Raw genomic sequence first — 19,024 nt, forward strand, 5'->3', positions numbered from 1 at the left:
TTTGTCCAAGTGAGTCTGTCTCACTCTTGTTTGAGAATTAAAAGCGTGAGCCTATTGGAATCAGATGGATGTTTACATCTTTACAGTTTCCTCATAATCCCCATTTACGATAATATATTAATTATATCTAATAATTAATTTTAATTTATCTTCCGATCTGAGCTGTTATTTACTCGATTTCGTTTTCTTTACAGATTTTTTCTTTTTCGTATTTTCAAGCATTCAATTATTTTTACTATTCCTAAAAGATGGACGAAAATAAAAATCAAAGTGAGTATTTCCAATATATCTACAAATCTCACTAACTCACTCTTAGCTCTGAGTCTGAAAAGGTTTGTTCGATCGATTCCTGATCCGATTTACATACATACATATACAATGGCTCTATTATTCATTGATTTTTTATGATAACCACTTTTTTTTCGAGAAATAATTTAGGGTGGTTTGAGATTATTATCGCATTAAACCAATTGCTCCGACGAATAATCCCCTACTTACTAGGACACATGCTAAATTAATTCAAATAATGTAAAGCAATTGCCTTGCGTTTGTGTAAGAGTAGGGCTTTTAAAGTGTTGATAAAACAACAACTTGGAGCACGCGCCACTGCCGATTGTGGAGCACCACTTACCACAGCCCAGGGATGTAAAAAAGGGGGGCTGAGTCACTGCAGCAGGATCTAGTGCAGCGCAAACAAACAGCAAATAGGCACAAGGACCTCCTTACTTGCGGCTTAGCCAGTTGCTTTGTTTTGCCATTTGGAAGCTGCAGTTGCCGGCGTATTTGCCGCATTTGCTTTCGCTTTCCCCCAAACTTAAATTAGCTAATTTACTCCCTACTAAATCACAATCCGAAGCCACAAATTTAATCCTGTGGCTGGCTTCACAATTTTTGGCTCGCTTTGGGCAAAGTTTCTGACGCGTGGAAATCGCAGCAATTTCCACATGAGTGCACAGGGAAAATATAAGCGGACTTAAAGCTCAAGTTGATTTAAGCAGGCCACTTTTTTTAGCTAAAGCTAACACCTAATAAGTACAAATATATATGTATATATGTATATATGTATAACAAGAAATCGAACTTACTTGAGTCTTTTTGAAAGACATATCTCACCAAACAAATAGATTTTAAAACTTGGACTATTCAAGAAAATTAGAAAAAAAAAGGAAACGCTATAGTCGAGTGCCGCTGTTTTACACAATTTTAAAATATTAATTTTGCTAGTTGAAATTCCCCAAGCGCCACCTATTGTCGGAGAAAGCATGTTGAGTAACTGATAGTGCATCACTGCCCATGTGAGGCCTTCTTCATAAATAACGAAATAATGCTACGATGAAAAATCTTTGGTAGATCGATAGATATTGACAAAAATTTGTTATACAAGGTCAAACGAATAAACTTGCGCTGCGTAGGGACCTCAAAAATTTTCATGGTTTATCTCAACTTTGTATCTCTTATAGTTCTTGAGATCTCAGCGTTCATACGGACGGACGGACGGACAGACGGACATGGCTCAATAGACTTCGCTATTGATCCTGATCAAGAATATATATACTTTATAGGGTCGGAAACGCTTTATTCTATCTGTTACATACCTTTCAACGAATCTAGTATACCCTTTTACTCTACGAGTAACGGGAATAAAAATACTCAAACAACGTTTAAGACATATAATTTAGAAATCCTAGAGATCTAAACTACTGAATTATTTTATTACCTATAATTTAAACAAATTCATTTTTCCGATCCACACATAGGTAAAATGAAGAACCATCTTGATCCTGACCATGGAGAAACAATTTTGATAACGCATTTTGTGAATCCCCAGAAATTCAGCTATGTTAAATACAAAGATGTACAGGACTCCGCAATGCTGGTCCGCCAAATTGAGCGGGCTTTACTAGATTGCTGCATTAGGGAGAAATCAAAGAAATTCTATCATAAGGATGAGGCAGTGTTCGTGCGCTATTTGCCTTGGAGTCCCCCCAAGCTGATGAGAGGTGTGGTGCGGAGGCGTAGGGGCGATATGTACCTAGTTTGGATGCAAGATTACGGATTTACTTTGTGGTGTTCTGTGCGGGATATCTGGTCGCTTCCTAATCAGTTAAAACACAACTTCTGGGACATCAAAAAGGGTGGCGTGGCGTTTATTATTCCCTTTTTTGGTAGCTGCTGGACCCAAGACGCCATAGCATCCTTTGATAAGCAGCTTGATGAAGGGATCCAAATCACATTTAAAGTCTTATACCAAAGCGCAGAAAACCGAAATTATGGCCAGCTTATGTTGCGATCATTTAGCCACTCTGTAAATGCTGCTAATTTTCTAGTAGAGGAAGGTCATGCTCGACACAATAAGGCTTTGACCATGTTAAAGGACAGCTCATTCGATGAAATGACTGAGATCAACGACTTGGCGATAAAAGCACGCCCTCGCATCAGAACCCTAATCGAACTAGTAGGTGGTAAACCGTCCTCTCAAAACTATCAACGACTGCAGTTCGCTGTTAAGTCCATGTCGGAAGAACTTACCAGAAAAGATAACCCTTTAAACATTGATATGTCAGGGTGATAAGATTTCGGGATTAAAACAACCAGTTACTCAGCACCATAAGCTAGATGCCGTTATTGAAGAATCGTGAGCAATGCATTATCCCGAAGACCGGAAAAGTCCTCAGCAAGATTAATAGTATCAACGACAGTTCCGTGCAAACTGCTCTTTTTAACAAGTCAAAACAAGTTGGACAAGAAACGCCAATTAAAGGGAACCTGGAAATCAAATCCGTAGAATCTGAGAATCTGTCAAATTGTTTATCTAAGCTAAAGCTAGCACCAACGAATAAAGTACCAGAAGAAGAAAATCATAGATGCGTTTCTGGTCAGCCGAAACCTGTTGTTATAAAGGATACGAAACTGGTAACATCATCTGAGACATCAGAGCTCTTAACTGATGTATTCCCTTTATCACCACATAAGTCTTTGTGCTTAAATATAAGTGAATCGGAGAAATTACCAAAACCAACTGTTGAGCCTACTCCAGTGATGTTAAAATCATTAGTCCATAAAATGAAAACTTCCTCGTCTAGACCTTTACATGAGAATAAAACTATCCCTTCAAATTCACAAACAGTATCCTTTTCCATGGATAAACTTGATCAGATATTTAATACTATGGTTAGACAGAAAACATCCGGCAATTTTATGTCGCGAAGTGGAAACCAAAAATCGAATACTTATGTCCCTCCACTAACAAGAGATTTGGGCCATAAATTCAGGCCAGTCAACGATAATCAAATCGCAAAAGCCTTTATTGAAAAATTCGGTGCTGGCCCACAGTACCCAGCCAGTGGATCCTATCTTCAGTTACAAGGAATTACCTTTATGCAAGGAGGTTCCAAACGAACATGAATACATTGAACTTCCACACCCCCTGCCGACTCAAAGGTATGCATGGCCGCATCTCGTACATGGCGGATCCATGGTGCTGGTGAATAACTCGGGAACGGGACGCACCTGGAGCTATCTACCCGTCCTCTGTTCTTTAGTGTTGCATTCTATGCAAAGTGCCCCCATAACCCTTGGGGATCGCATTGCCCCGGGCCCTCTGGCCATAATAGTAGTGGATTCTGTAGAGAATGCCAAAAACTTGACTTCCCAGTGCGACTTCTTGATGAGGGACTATGAGACCCAACACCTGAAGGTGGTCAATACACAAAGCTCATTCTATGATGGACCTGTACTTGATATTGCTTAACTCATGCGGAGTTTTAGTGACAACAATGGTTCATTTATTGGAGATATTGGACAATGAATTGAACCTTGTGGATCCCAATAGATTGATCTTTTTAGTCTTTGATGACTTTGATCGCATGCGAATGGCAAAACCGCAACTTCTGGACGATTTATTGCAAAGCGTTGATGGTATGGGTTGTCTAACGATGCAGACTGTCTTGGTATCTCAGCAATGGCATTCAGATAAATTTAAGAAGCTCCTTAAGCGTACAATGAAGCCGCTGATACTATTCGGAGATTTTTTTAAGGCAGCACTATACGGCGGTCTTACATTGAAATTCATACTACGAAATTCCGCCTTAAAGACAAAACATCTTCTAGACATCCTAATGGCACAGAAAGGTCAGGGGAAGCGCTCACTGATCTTTTGCAAAAGCCAAATAGAGCTGGAGAATCTGAAAACTGTTTTAGCTGGTGGTGGGCATAGATGTGTGACCGTTTCAGAGGCACAGAATAAGGTGAGTTCTTTTGTTTGCTTTATTTATTTACTTTTGAGTTGAGATCTCAAAGATTTATATTTTAGGAATCGACAGAAATTATGTTGGCATGCGACAATTTGCTCGGGGATCAGCTGCCTGTCAGAAACATCCAGCTGCTAATTCATTATAGTTTACCTGATTCCTGGCTTACATTTGCTGGACGATTCCACACTATGGCAGACAACATAAGTAATATCTTTACGACACCGAAGGAGAACGTTAAAGCCTTGGTCACCTATTTAATGCTGGACGAGGGAAACTTTAAGGAATGGACACGCACAATGAAATTTCTCCAGGATCACGGCATCGCTACTAATGACCCGATATTCCAAGTTATGACCTACAATCATCAGAAATTTAATGAAAGTCTTCCCTACTGTCCATACCTACTGAATAGTGGTAATTGCAATAGAAGTCAGTGTGATAAGCGTCATCAATACATTATAAATGATTTTCGGAACCTTGGAGTTCCTCTTCAGAAACCCGGAACAACAATCCACTGCAAATTGTACCAAATTTACGACCCTGTTCACATGGCAGTCTGGCCCATTAAGTATAAGACCAAAGATTCCACCAGCTGGACCGATGTTCTATATCCTTCCAATCCGTCGACATTAGTCCTTAAGATGAGTTTGGCTATGACACAGGAGGTACATAACCCATATAAGATTAACGATGTTTGTTTTGTGATGCACAAAGATCACTTGAGGAGGGTGAAGATAGTGGACATACCTTCGAAACGTCCAGTTACTGTTCAATTTATGGATCATGGCACTGAGTTACTGCAAGTCAAGCCTAGTCAGTTGCTGAAATGTCCCGAGAAGTTCAGGGTTCTGCCACCTCTGGCTATGAATATTCGTTTGTCGGGATTGGTAGCAGCAGGAGAAGAAGGCAAGTGGTCAGAGGATTCTTGCAAATGGGTGAAGGAAAGCTTTGGTACTCTTGATGGCCAGTTCATGCAGATAACCGTTGATTTTGCTGTTTTGGATGTTGTATATGCCAAAGAAATCGCCTTGATAGAGGAGTGCCAAACCATGCTAACTAGTGTCTACAAAACCTTTTTACGCAAGGAACTGCTTCGTCAAGGATTCGCTGAAATAGACGACACACGCTTCCAAGAACTGCTAGCTATGCACGAGCAGCAAAATAAAGAAATGGAAGAGCTTGAAGCCAAGAAAGAAACCATAGACTTCGAAGAGGGGAAAATCGACCTGGAGGGGCATAAGAAAGATCTGACATCATTACAAGACAAAAAACACATTTGTTCAATAAATAAAGGTACTGAGATGGATATAAAGGAAAACTTAATCGTAGGATCAGTAAATGAACTCCCAATTGATCAGATTGATAATCAAGAACTGTCCTCTGATAAAAATAAATTGGAAGATTATGAAGTAACTAAAGAAAATGAAGGTACACTCGAATCTGTGGATGATGACGAAAAATCAATGAAAGGGAAACAAGACGAAACTGATCAATCGACAGAAAGTTCTATAGCATTAGTGAATGCATTAATTCATGAGTTGAATACTTCCAGTCTTTCAAGGAAGCAGGACACGCAACAATTTCTACACAATCTTGTACATGGTGAAGAGAACCAGGCTATTCCATATAGAAAGTCCGATTCAATAGGTTTAAAGTTAACAAAATCTGTGGAAGTTGTTACCCAAGATCCATTGAAGGAAATAGTATCACAGTCCTTACACTGTGCCTTAAAATCTGGAGATGCTGTGCATCCCAGGGTGAAATGGCACCAGACCCAAACCCATATCGTGCTAATAGTTGAACAGCAGGTGCCAGAGTATAATCTTATTCTAGAGGGAAATGTCCTGCGCTATAACGTTACTATGACTGCTCCTCCTCAACGATTCATTTTGAATCTATTAGGCGAGGTAATGATGGATTCGGTGAAGCAATTTGGCTATTATCTGCATATTAAGATGACCAAGGTGGGCTTACCGATCTATTGGCCAACCCTTCTTAACTCACTCTATGATCAACAACATTCCCACTGGCTGGTCTACGATACTGAGCGGGCTCAAGGACCTCCGCGTTCAGTAGGTCTAATCCTTTGGGAGAGATATCTTGGTCACGAAATAAGAAATAACTACCTCGAACCAGAGGAAGACGGTAACTTAAGTTCTTCTTCGGAGAACTGCTTGGAGCCGGGAATGGAGGGTTGTCACTTGGACTCGGCTTTATATGAAGATTTTTAGGGAGGCAAATGATATTTTCATAATTCTTTTAAAAACTACAAACAAGAATGTAATATCTTATAATTTTGTATCTATCATTTAAACATATAATTTCCTTATGGAAAATGTTGATGTTTCTTACGTTATATTCCTGGGTTGCGTTTAAAAATATCGATATATATATATATATATATGTGTGTATATATATATTTTTTATTAGTGTTAATTCATTCATAGTTTCATAAAATTTAAGAAATAAAAGACAGCAAAAAACAGGAATATTTTTAAAACTATGTACTATGAGTAAAAACTGATCCTTCAGCCGCAGAATATTTTTCAATTATCAATGATTAGTATGATTGTTTTGTTCTTACTAAATAAAGTTGTTTTAAGCAACAAATAAAATAAAACCGCACTACTAAAAAACGACTTATTATAACATAAAAGAGTATGCTGACAGCTTTAAGCAATTGTTTTTTTCAGTGTCTTTGCTTCGGTAACCAACACTTAAATTAGAAATATTGCAACACTAAAATGTTTTGCTTTCGTTGCTCTCTTGACCTAGTTTATTTGTTTTTATTTTCTTTGATCGAAGGATGTCCTCCCGAAAAGAAAAGCGAGATTCTTGTTATTGGCGCAGGCAGGCAGCCACTTTACCGGATTATGTGCCACCATGTCAGCGAGAGAACGATCTAAAACAGCTGCAACATCGAGCGTCGATCCTGTGGTCGCCGCAGCTGTTGGAACAAGACGAAAAGGATATTTGCGAATATCTAGACTTTGCAGCCAGCTGTTACGGGATCGAGGAGGAGCAGGCACTGTTTATCCTGCGAAGTAACGGGTTCGATCTGCCAATCGCCCGACGACGTCTGGGGAGGATTGAGACAGCTCGGGGTAGCCGTTTTCATCGCTGGAAAGCACAGGATCTTATTCAACTTTCAAAGGCCTTTGAGCTATATGGCACCGATTTCGCGAAAGTCAAGAAGATGTTACCTCACTTTCCCCTGGCCGAGGTCCGTCAATACTTCAACTTTTTGTACTCGACTTAGGAGCAACAATGCAAAACACTGGCAACCCTGTCTACTGAGACTTATTTTTGGACAGGGTTGCCAGTCATCAAATGTGTAATACCCATCAGAACTAATACAATTTCTGTTAAAATATACCTCAACTTTTAGCACAAAAAGGTTTAAAGGTTGCCACCATGAGTTCCTCCAAATTTTAATAATTAATAGTTAAAAATTTTTAGTTTTATATATTTTTTTTCAATTCAATATAATTTTTTTAAATAATAAGTCTTAGCATTGTTTGAACTTGTCTTTATTTTAATACATCTCTATACTTGCATTATCCACTTATCCACTTAGGCTAACAACTATTACCAAGCGTTCTTATCACTAAGTAAATACAACTATTTTAGTACATGCATAATAAGTTGGTATCGAATTTAAGCTTAAGCTCCTAACATATACAAGAATAGCTTACATATACTTAATATCAAGTCTATATGGGCTATATACAAATTAAAATCGAGAGGTAAACAAAATCTTTGTGAATTCTTGGAAAATGGAAGATAAATAATCTTTGAAATACAGCCTAAAAGTGGGATAATAAATGCAGATAAATGTCATTCAGTCTATTTTTTGGTTTTACAAAAGAAGCAAAAGAAACATTTTGGCAAAACAATAAAAAGTTGTAACATGGACTTGTTTAAAAATTATGACTTAGGCCATGTAAGTTAAGATTTTTAATAAATGTGATAAAAAAAGTATTGAAAACATAAATATTTTCAATTGAGGTTTTTTGAAAGAAAATATCTTAGGTAAATATCTATATATTTCAGTCTAGATCACCGATATTTATTCTAGTCTAGCTTTTAGTGTATATTAAACATTTGCCTTTATTAGTTCCTTAACACTACATGTTCTATGCTTGATCGCATCGTTGTCTGCTGCTAGGTGAGAGTTCCTCGTCGCGTTGGCTTTGAATAATACAATGTGGTGGCTATGCTGCATCTATCTAAACTAGGACTAAGCTAGACTAAGGGCTGAGACTTGCGTAGATTTCCTTTGGATGCGATGCCCGAATGCTACTACGACTACGACTAAAACAAACTGCTCTGCTTGGCTAGGCTGCAGCGGTGCAGGGTCATGGTGCCTCCGGGTTGGAGGGCAAGGGCGTGGATCCCTGGCGGCGGCGTGGTCACCGGACCCCATGACAGCCGCTTTCAGTTGGGCCTCATCGGTAGCATGCCGTAATGTTGCTGCTGTTGTTGCATCATCATCTGTTGTTGTTGCTGCTGCTGCTGTTGTTGCTGCTGCTGCTGTTGCTGCTGCTGTTGCTGTTGTTGTTGCTGCTGTTGCTGTTGGGGTGCCACCGCCGGTCCTTGCGATGTTGTATAGGTCACGGCACATGCTGCCGGCTGAGATACCACCACTGGAGCACTCACTTTCCTCTCTGACTGGGTGCGAATTGGTTGCGGGTGGGCTGCATTTGGCTGGGGAGGCGGGGCATACATCAGCATGGGTGGTGGAGGAGGTGATGGCTCCACGCTGGGATGACGAGCAGGCGGTGTTACCGCTGATCCATGGTATGAACCATAGGAGCTGTCATCAGACTGTGCCGATTGCCCGCGATTCCTTGGTCCCGTCACGCTGTACAGTTGCTGCGGGTCACGGCGGTCATACTTGTGATTACCGTCCATCGGCGTAGGGTTTGTACGAGTTCCGTAGACTGGCTGGAAACCTTGTGGTTGCTGCTGGGGATCGGGCATCATTTGCGGAGGTGGCTGCATCTGTTGCTGCTGAACTCCCATGTTAGGTGGTTGCTGCTGGAGCTGTTGCTGCTGCTGCTGGATCGGCTGTTGTTGTCCTCGCATGGAACCACGCATTCCATAGATACTCTCGCTGCGCTGTTGCATCTGATTCTGAACATTCTGGTTTTGCAAATGAGAGGATTGAGGAGCAGGAGCAACCTGTTGTTGCTGTTGTTGTTGTTGCTGCTGCTGGGGTGCGCATAGGATAAAGACTCTGGGCGGGCACCAAAGGTCCTGGACGTGGTACAATGTCCCGGTTGATTGCTGTGTTGCTCTTGGCATAGACGGATTGTGAACGATTCAGGTTGCTCCTGGTCAGAGTGGGCGAGCGGCAGTACAGGGAGCGGGTTCCTCCATATAGTGGCTCCTGCTGCTGTTCGTACTTCGAGGAGAGCGGAGGAGCCGTGTACAGATTCTGACAGTAGTTGCCCTGTCCGGCATTGGCCACCACTCCGGTCATCTGACCCATGTTGGCAGGTTGATGCTGACCATTTCCGGCTGCCTGACCTCCGCCATTGCCATTGGACTGTCCACGTTGGTAAGTTCCCTGGGATTGCTGGTATTTGTTGGGCTTCTCAATATCAATGTCGTAGTTCAGCTCATCCTCCGAGTGAATGGAGCTGGAGTCGTTGTCCATGCTACCCTTGGTGTGGCGCAGATTGCGGCGCGAGTTAAAGATGTACTCGTACACTAGACCGGAGGCTATGCCGCCCACCAGAGGTCCGAACCAGTACACCCAGTGGCTGTCCCATTTGTTAAGCACAAACGAAGGACCCAGAGAGCGGGCTGGATTCAGGTAGGGCATCTGAAAGTAGAAGGACAAGCGATTTGGTTAGTTGTCTGACAAACTAGGAAAGTATTTCAGGGGCTGCATAAGTAAGCAGGCAAAGCCATTTATGTCGTTTATGCCAACTTCTACCTTGGAATATTCTTTGCATTTTCCATCAAAGGATACTTGTGGAAAAAGTTACTAAACAATGCAGGAGACATTTTATATCAGAGGATAGTTTACTCTTGTTTGAGGAATTTCAAGAATATAAAAGTGAATTTAATTGGCCATGTTGGTTATCACTCTTAAATTCCGTTTATAAAGTTAAGTAGCTTTAAGGTAAATAAATTTCTATATTTTATCATTAAAAGATAAGTCCCTTAACTCTTAATGAATTTAAGATATTGACTAAACAGGTCCTTAAAATATGCGTAATTTAATCTGTCGATATAAACTTGACTTTAATCGGTTTCCCTTCAAGAGCTGAGCTTAGCCAAGTCATGGCATCTCCTTTGAATGCCGCCACAAACTGTCCGTTATGCCAACAATGCAGTCCCAGTCCTGGGAGTCCGTGTGCTAAATTAATTATCTCCTCCATCCCCGCTCGACCATCCAACATCCACCATACAATGATTATGGTCTCTACCTGAACCCAGTTTATCTCGTCCGTTGTCATGCTGCGATTTTGCACCATCAAAATGACAGAGTCAGAGACGGCAGGTGCGTTTCAGTTTGTTTGTTTTCGGCTCGGTTTCGGTTTTTGGCGGGTTCTGGTTTTCAGATTTCTGTCCGACATTCTTGGGCCTTGGGATAAAACTTGGGTAAAGTGAAGTCAACTTACCGACACAAAGCAGCAGGCGCTGTAAGCACATCCAATCGAAGCGGCCGAATTGCCCATGAACTTCTTCATGGGATCCGTGGATACGAAATAGCACAGAACCACAAGAAAAGTGAGGATGAATTCCACTCCGAACCTTTCCCAGGCAGCCAGAGCAGCGCTATGTGAGATGGCGGCCTGAAGATTTCCCTGGTATCCTGGCACTGTTACGCTGCAAAATAAAACAAACAAGGTAATGAGTATTATAAAAGAGAGAGAGATTATAAAATCAATATTAAGTTGGTACAAAATACACCAGAATTGTTTCATATTTTGGCTTTAAAAAGTAATTTTCAACTTCAGGAAATTGGAAATCGGTGAAAGAGATTTATGTTGTTACGAGTATGTTTAATAATGAACTGGTTTTGGTCCAGCCAGGAAACAAATATTATTTTCAACAAAAACCGCAAAAACATTTTCGCTATCTGATTGATTCGAGTTCAACGTTTTTTTTTTGTGGAACTGAAAGCCAATCACAATTTATTTCATTTATTATTTATTAGTCTGACAGTTTCGGTATCAACCCTCCAATCCATCCCCTTCAACAGCAATCAACTCCATTAATCTGCTCACACATGAACTGCCTCAACATCATTTAGATTGTCAAAGTTTCAATTACCAAGTTGGCAAAGTTCTCCAGCCCCTCCAGCCAAAATGAGTTTGAATCTTTGAGATTTATTTGTAAATTTAACTACCGGATAATTCGTTTACAAATGCAGTTGCAAAAGTTCTTCGAAAGCCTCTCATATATTATGGCGTACGAAAAAATTTGATTGTTGTCACAGGCAGCTCCATAAGATAGCATTTTGCAATGTCGAGCAGAGTAAATATTTTCGTAGCTATACCGCAATCCTTCACCTGGCATGCCTCTTAACCACACTTCACCTCCGCCCACTTTGGAAATCCGGAAATAAATGCTTTCGGAATGCACTTAAAAGTACTTCAGCAAATAGAACGCCTGGCAATGGGAAATTGCTCTGAGATCCGGCTGCAGTTGGGCTTGAGGTAAGAAATGGGAGTTTATATTCGTCATCGTTTTGTGGGGCGGCTTAGTGGCCCTAATCCTTGTTCTACTCACAGCTGCTTCTGAATGTTGATTAAAATTTGATCGCCTTGAAAGAACACTTTTTTTTTGCATTGCTCTGACTTGAAAGTGGCCCTTGTTTGCTCATAAATCTATAAAGTGCTAATTTCACAGGGCACGAGTGACCAAAAACCACTCATCCACATGGATAAACAAACACTCACTAGGAGAGGAAGCAACTAAGTAGCCGGAAATGGTGGAATGTTGGGCGGCTTCAGAGCCTTTCAGCAGATCTCTTCCTGCGCAAATTGTTTGCGGAATAAAAAATGCCAAAAGAAACAGCTTTGAAGCAACTGCAAACTTGAACTGTGAACCGGAATCGTTATCCTTATCCCCAAGTGGAGGCAAATCCTAGCCCTTTTTCTCGCTCTGCTGGCCACCGCGTTTCCGGGTGAAAGGCGAATTGTGGATTGCGGATTGCGAACTGCGGATTGCCATGTGCCATTTGCAACACTCTCGGTTTGGTTTGCCCTTTGGTCTTGTCTGGCTTGTGGTTAGCTTTCCGGCTCCCTGGAATTTCTGCGTATATGGGTGTGGGACTTAATTCTCGATGCTGCTGTCAAATGAAATTATGCCACGGAATCACTCAATGTATTTTTGCATCGCACTTGATTTATTTCAAAATAAACATTTTAGTTTATGACAAATCAATACAATGTCCCATCCCATATTTATTGTGATTTTTAAAAACAATTTACTGGTAACTTTTCATAAGCAAAAAATATGTTTCATAAACTTGTTCATACCTAATCAAAAAGAGCCAAACGTAATATACAAAAATGATTAAATTCACAGAATAGATTAAATCCCAATAACTTTCATTTTCTACAGCCAATAACGATTGACCCCAATTTGAAAAGAATTGAGAGTTCATCAAATATAAAAGTGCAATTTCTATGAACTCTCTTTTGTCCCCAACTCCCAGGTGTTGTGTGTGTGTGTGACTGTCAGCGACATAACTGTATAACTGGACCACCTGTGCGACATTGGAATGAGGATGAGGTCGATGCAGTGAGGGCAACCGGAAACATTGGCAGGATGCTATTTCCAAGCCAAGTGCGATAAGCCACCCGGAGAAGTAGCAAATAATGAAAGGGGAACGGAATGCACTGTCGAACGGATTCAGTAATTGAATTGCCCATGTGACACGAATTGATTACGATTTCGATTTCTACATTTTCATCCCTTCTGCGCCAGGAAGTGCATTTCCAGGCTAGGTCCACAGCAACTGGCACACAGAGAGAATAAATGATAAAGACTTTATAGCTTTTTTTTGAAAATCAACAGGTTTCGGATTATAACTTCAACTCCTAAGACAATATTATTAAGAGTCTGCATCTCAAATTATTTGTATATCAGCATAAAATGGAAATCAGTAAGTATGGAGTTAAGGATTTCTACCTTAACTTTCCAATCATCATTAACAAAATCTAGATACGAATTAAAACGGTTTAACGAATAATGTTTATATTAGCTACCCAATAATGCATTCTACTGACTTTCTTTTCCCTCAGTGTATGCCTTGATCTCTCTTTCTGCTGTCCATTTCGTTTCGTTTCTGTTTGCTGTTTAAAATTTAAATTTTGTTCGTTTCGAAATCCTGTTTTCTGTTTTTTCTTCGTGTATCCTCGGCAACAGTAATTTTGTGTTTTTAGGCAGCAGGTGTGCGCTGAGCATTTTTTTCCAGCTGCTCTTTTGGAATGACCAACCAGATCGAAGACCGAAGAAGCGGCTACTACGGCGACACGTGTTTGATTTCAAGTTTCCGCACCACGCATCCTGCACAGGCGCAGCCCCGAAGCCTAAGCCTGGACAATGGTAGCGGCCCATCCCCAACCGAAGGGAAATGTTAATTATGTTTTTCTGCTTTCTGGTTTCTTTGCTTTTACAGTCCTCTGGTCTTTGGCGGCCTCTACCTGATTTTTATCTTTCGACATTTTCAAAGGCTACTCGCATTTTTGGAACGTGCTCGGCGTGCGTTCTTCAAAACCAAAATACAAAAAAAAAAAAATGAAAATCGAGAACGGGAAGAAATCATTGAAATGCGAGGAGCAGCTTAAGACTATTCAAATATTTTTGAGCCGGATATCGATACTCAAGTCCGCTCCCCTACCCCGCATATTCCTTATTCCTAGTATAGCAATATTGTTTTTAAGCGTTCTCTTTGTTTTATGAAAGATAATGAAGTTCATACTGGATTTTATCTCAGCTCAGCTCAGTGGTATTTTATGCTACTTGGCCACATGTGGCATATGCGTCGCAATTAGGGTAAGTGCCAAGTGACATGTGACAACGGAAGGGCCAGGAGGAGCAGCTGAAGTGGCAAGTCCCGGGGGAGTACTTGAATTGTCTCAACTAATGTTGAAGATTTTTTGTGAAGGTTTTTTTTTTATCACACATCGTTTGCAGCAAGGTACGGGCTGACGAAATAGCAGAAAATCTCCTTAATTTGTATATAAAATTATGCTGAAAAAATATATTTTTTAATAAGGATTTTTAAGTTTATTGCCTCTTTATATGGAAGGTTATTTCTTCTACTCAATTAAGTTTTTAATCCAATTAATACACAAATATTTTTATTATGATTAAAATGAGCCCAAGGGTCAGGGGTCCTATTCATTTCATTTGATACCCCGAAGCTCAACAAAATCACAGACAAAATTAACTTTAACACCCATCATAAAATCACAACGATTTCTCCGAAATCGCCAGATCCAGCTATAACCTATATAAGCCAAATCTAAACCAATTAATCAGCACACAGGCAGCTGTGGAGAAGGAGTCATTTTTTTTTTAAGTCATCTCTTAGGGGAAACATATGTTCCGACTAAAACACAACGTGAACTCGTTGGACCCTAAGAAATCCATATCAGGAGAGTACAAAAAAGCCAAAAACCCGAACCTGATCGCAGTGGCAGCAGCTGAAACATGTTTCTTTGCAACTCCTCCCTGCTCTTCGTCCACCTCCTGATTCTCCCGCACGGGGATCTGTAGAAAGTAAAGATGCCAACGCACTTAAAAAGAGGCTTCATCGGAGGGTCGAAACAGATGTCGAGCAGACAATCGGGAAGAGGCATTAATATTAACATTGCTACGAAAAGGAGTTCAACGCTCAACGAAAAAAACAAAACTGGAGCGACATTTGAAAAATGGTGCGCAGGCGCAGATCTTTTTTCCTTTCGTTTCCTTCGTCCTGCGTTTTCTGGCTACAAAAGGAAAAACCCTGACAGACAAGAGATTTTCGGATAGCTAGTGTGCGTGTAGATCCTTGGGCCTTGGTCCTTTATCTAGGCATCACAAAGAAATTCGTTTTGGAAGCGGGAAATCACTGCGCAAACATCGGAGCATAGGGGCAGATGTTTCTCCAGCAGATAGAATCCTAGCTACCTGCGCCCGTTTTTTCCTGCAGGTGATTGGGTATTATGTTTGTGTCTATCTGTGTGTGCCTAGGTTACCTGCACATTCCTTTTAATAGAATTTCCCATTTCTACGCATTTCACGCTTCCTGTTAAGAGTCCTTGTTGTACAGTCATCGCCCGAAAAGTGCGTTTCATCTGTCTCTATCCGATTTATCCTGTTGTCCTGCCACCCTGCCAGTCCCTGTCTAACAACCTTTTCCGCCTTGATTTACGACCAGACACTGTTGGATTTAATTTGAGACTCTTGAGTTTGCTTTTTGGGCAAATCCACACGCAGATGCAGAGTGCACTGTGTGTCCTTCGCATAATGCAGTAATTGCTGTGGTCAGACGTACAAACATACATATACAGATTTAAGTACATTGTTGCAGACAGAAAATCTAAAATGAATTCCTATTTAATTGACTTTGACAAGCTGTCGTCAACAGCAATAATGCTTTTCATGCAAGGTTTTGATGTGCATAATAGACGACTGCGACTATCAATGGTTATTCTTAATCATTTGATTTAATAATTTACAAAATTCCTTTAAGATATAAAATTTTTACATGCTACTTTGTTTCCATTCTACTAATTTAAATTATTACAATCCCAATTTCTACATTCAGATTGTGTCTTTGCTCTTTTACTTTCACGAAAATAGGTCACTGACGTTGGGAATTAGTTAAAAGCTAAAGGATTTGATTTGTTGATTTATAACTTACCCATAAAGCAGGGCTGCTCCAGCGATACCACCGCCACATTGTGCCGGTTATATACATGGCAGCTCGGATCGGAGATATAGATCGCACTACGCAGAGGGCCAGGGTTACGGCGGGATTAATGTGGGCGCCTGAAAGGGAGAAATAGCTTTAGATACTTGAGGCAATGCTGTGGGGCCACCCAAAAGGGGAAAACCGTTAAATATCACTTTGACACTTCTACGGAAGGCATTCCCTGTGGGGACAGCCAAAGAAGATAACATCATAACTTAATGCTCAACCAATTGGCTGTGAAAAAGCGAGGAATTGCGAACCACAAAATGGGGGAGTTGCAGGCAAATCAAGAACATATGTTTCAAGACCCGCTAAGGATGAGATTGCTCTCTTTGCCCCCACTATACAATATATTAGTTTGGTCTTACTCTTTTTTGTGGAGACGTTTAATTGCCTTGAATGTCAACGCAAATGAACAAATACATAAATACCAGAATAAATGCAAGGGAATAAGGGAAAATAAGTGAGGGACTTGGCCCGGGGCGATAAGATGCCGAGGAGGTGGAGTAGGAGTAGGTGGAGCCAAACTGAGTGCATTGCCTTTTGAAAATATAGCAAACAAAGAATGGGGTTCGTGTTCTGGTTCTGGTTATTGTATGTGTTTGTCTCCCTTGAAAACGGGAGTTTCCCACGCAAGTCCAAGGGCCCCCGAAAAACACTTGTCGCCCTGTTTTGTTGATGTTTCTGGCCGTTGTTTGTTGTCTCCTTTGACTTACCCGAGATGTGAAGGAAGCACTGCGTCAGTGTTGCCATTGCCAGTCCGGAGGCCAGCGCCGTGGCCAAAAGCACGGACGACACACTGGCACCCACTCCGACGCCCGCGGCGGCACCGCAGACGATGAACACGTACATGAACGAGGCCAGACACTCGCTGATGATGGATCTGAAATGAAGGATGAGGAGAAAGAGCCTTGGGTTAGAATGGTTCCGCAACTGGATTTTCGTTTGCATGTGGTTCTCCTGACTTCATGCGGAGTGTGTACAGTAACTATTAGTTAAGAGGGTTATGGGTAATTAAGAAGATATATATATTTCATAAAAAAAAGCATTCAGGCAGTTAATCCATCTTTCTTTTATATATTGTTTATAAAACTTAATTTATTTAAGGATTTTCGTTGATTACATTACTATAATATACCTTTAAAAAATATGTTCAATATAAGAAACCAAGACATCTTAGCTGTTATTTACTGTACTGCACAAATCAAGTTGCACACAAAGCTTTTTCTTGTTGCCCTCAAGCATTGGAGTGACAATTAAGCAGGAGGCGGGGTTTTTTGTGGGGGAAAGGGTGTAAAAAATAGGGGGGGTGGTGTTCAGAACGGGAAGCGGACCGATGAGCAGCTGCAATGCCGCCGATTCAAGTCGATTCCCGCTGGACGTGAGGCCACTCGGATTCGCATTAAACTCAAAAAGCGGAGTCCGCTGCACGATAACGAAAAATCAAACAAACCGAGGGGCTGATGGATTTCCATAAATTCATAAATTCAGCTGTTTGATTTAGCAGTCGTGCTTCTCTTTAATTGGAACTATGTATATGTATATACATACATCCCAACTCCCCCTCTGATCCATTAAATACACGTTTCTTTTTAATGGTCAGTCCAAAGGAGGGAGTGGGGATTTTAAGACAAAGTGTCGCGCAGTTTAGTTGGAATTTTTGCGCTCGACATGCCTTAAAAACATTCTCAGGCATTGGCTTCTGGCTAAGATTTAATAACTCCATCAGCTCGTGATGAAATGTTAATTACTTGCAAGTTCCTTGAACAAAGGACTTGATATGAGCCACAAAGTGCTTGAAACTTGGCCCTATGTTTAGTTTGGCGATTATCTTGATGATGTCGTCTGGAGAACACTTGGATTTCAATTACTTAGAGTTCACACAAAGCCAGATGACATCCAACAATTGCCATCTAAAGTTGAGCAAATTGAAAGCAAGTGGAGATAATGGCTACGAAAACAAAAGGTTTGAAGTAGACTTACACGCGGAAAAATGCATTTTCCGAAATTAAAAGTTTTTAAAAAGAATTGTTAAAAAACCCATTTTTAAATTAAGAATATTGGTAATTAGCTTTAATATAACGGATTATTCTTCTTCTACAAGTCAAACTCACCTCCAAAACTCCAGGGCGCGAATCTCGGCTTGCATGTTACGTTTGGGAGCCTGCATGGTGCTGGATAACCGATTATTGACCCCGTGGCCTCCGCCGTACGAATCCTTGCGCATCGCCTCCAGGCGCTCAAACAAAGTCACGATATGATAGTCTATGTTATGTTCTAGGGGCACGGTGTGTAGACTTTCATCGGCCATATCGAATGCAGAATACGATTTGTTTTTGGTTTTCTAATTAATTTAATGAAGTGGGCTGAACACGCGACTAGGCGAAGAATTTAGTGATTCGTTGGCTCAGTTAGACACACATTTCGCATACTGCAAATTGCACTCAATTTATGTCAATTGACGAGTTTTTGAACTTTCAACCGAAGCGAAGCGAGACGACCGATCCGTAGTGATTCAACTTCGAACCGAGAACACGTCCGTATTCAAGCGCGAGTGGTGAACGAATAAACGAAGCGAGTCAGGTTGGCTCGTCCACAGCCCTCAGGAACAAGTTGAAACTGCAACTCACCACCACCCCCCTGCGGCGGCAGCGGTTCAGCTGCCCACTCCACCAACGCAGTGGTGGATAAGCAACCCCTGCACTGAAAATATAATGTACCTGTACAATTTTGTATAATCAAGGTAAGCTATTAATAAGAATTTCACTCTTATAATTATTTTTGTAAGTATTTCCATTTTAAATGTTAAAAATAATTTGACCGTTATCAACAATATAAAATT

The 19,024-nt window shown here is 40.9% G+C and overlaps 3 protein-coding genes across 3 annotated transcripts; 2 read left to right on the forward strand and 1 right to left on the reverse strand.

The window, feature by feature from the left end:
* The first annotated feature begins 1,762 nt into the window (after positions 1–1,762).
* On the forward strand, positions 1,763–6,889 carry LOC108111012 (putative ATP-dependent RNA helicase SoYb). The gene is given in 6 exon segments (XM_041819067.1): positions 1,763–2,455; positions 2,538–2,621; positions 2,623–3,251; positions 3,253–3,712; positions 3,714–4,247; positions 4,313–6,889. Coding segments are annotated over 6 exon segments (4,572 nt in total). The 3' UTR covers positions 6,485–6,889.
* A 101-nt stretch (positions 6,890–6,990) lies between these two features.
* Positions 6,991–7,558, forward strand: LOC108111015 (REST corepressor). Its single transcript, XM_017220328.2, has one exon. It carries the CDS (start codon positions 7,060–7,062, stop codon positions 7,510–7,512), a length of 453 nt encoding a protein of 150 aa, XP_017075817.2. The 5' UTR covers positions 6,991–7,059; the 3' UTR covers positions 7,513–7,558.
* Positions 7,559–8,234: 676 nt separating this feature from the next.
* On the reverse strand, positions 8,235–18,733 carry LOC108111013 (neurogenic protein big brain). Its single transcript, XM_017220327.2, is given in 7 exon segments — positions 8,235–9,471; positions 9,473–10,083; positions 10,889–11,096; positions 16,132–16,175; positions 16,177–16,259; positions 16,899–17,065; positions 18,297–18,733. Coding segments are annotated over 7 exon segments (2,214 nt in total). The 5' UTR covers positions 18,494–18,733; the 3' UTR covers positions 8,235–8,567.
* Positions 18,734–19,024: the final 291 nt, after the last annotated feature.

Source organism: Drosophila eugracilis, unplaced genomic scaffold (assembly GCF_018153835.1).
Source record: "Drosophila eugracilis isolate 14026-0451.02 unplaced genomic scaffold, ASM1815383v1 contig_445, whole genome shotgun sequence".
Taxonomy (NCBI): Eukaryota; Metazoa; Arthropoda; class Insecta; order Diptera; family Drosophilidae; genus Drosophila; species Drosophila eugracilis.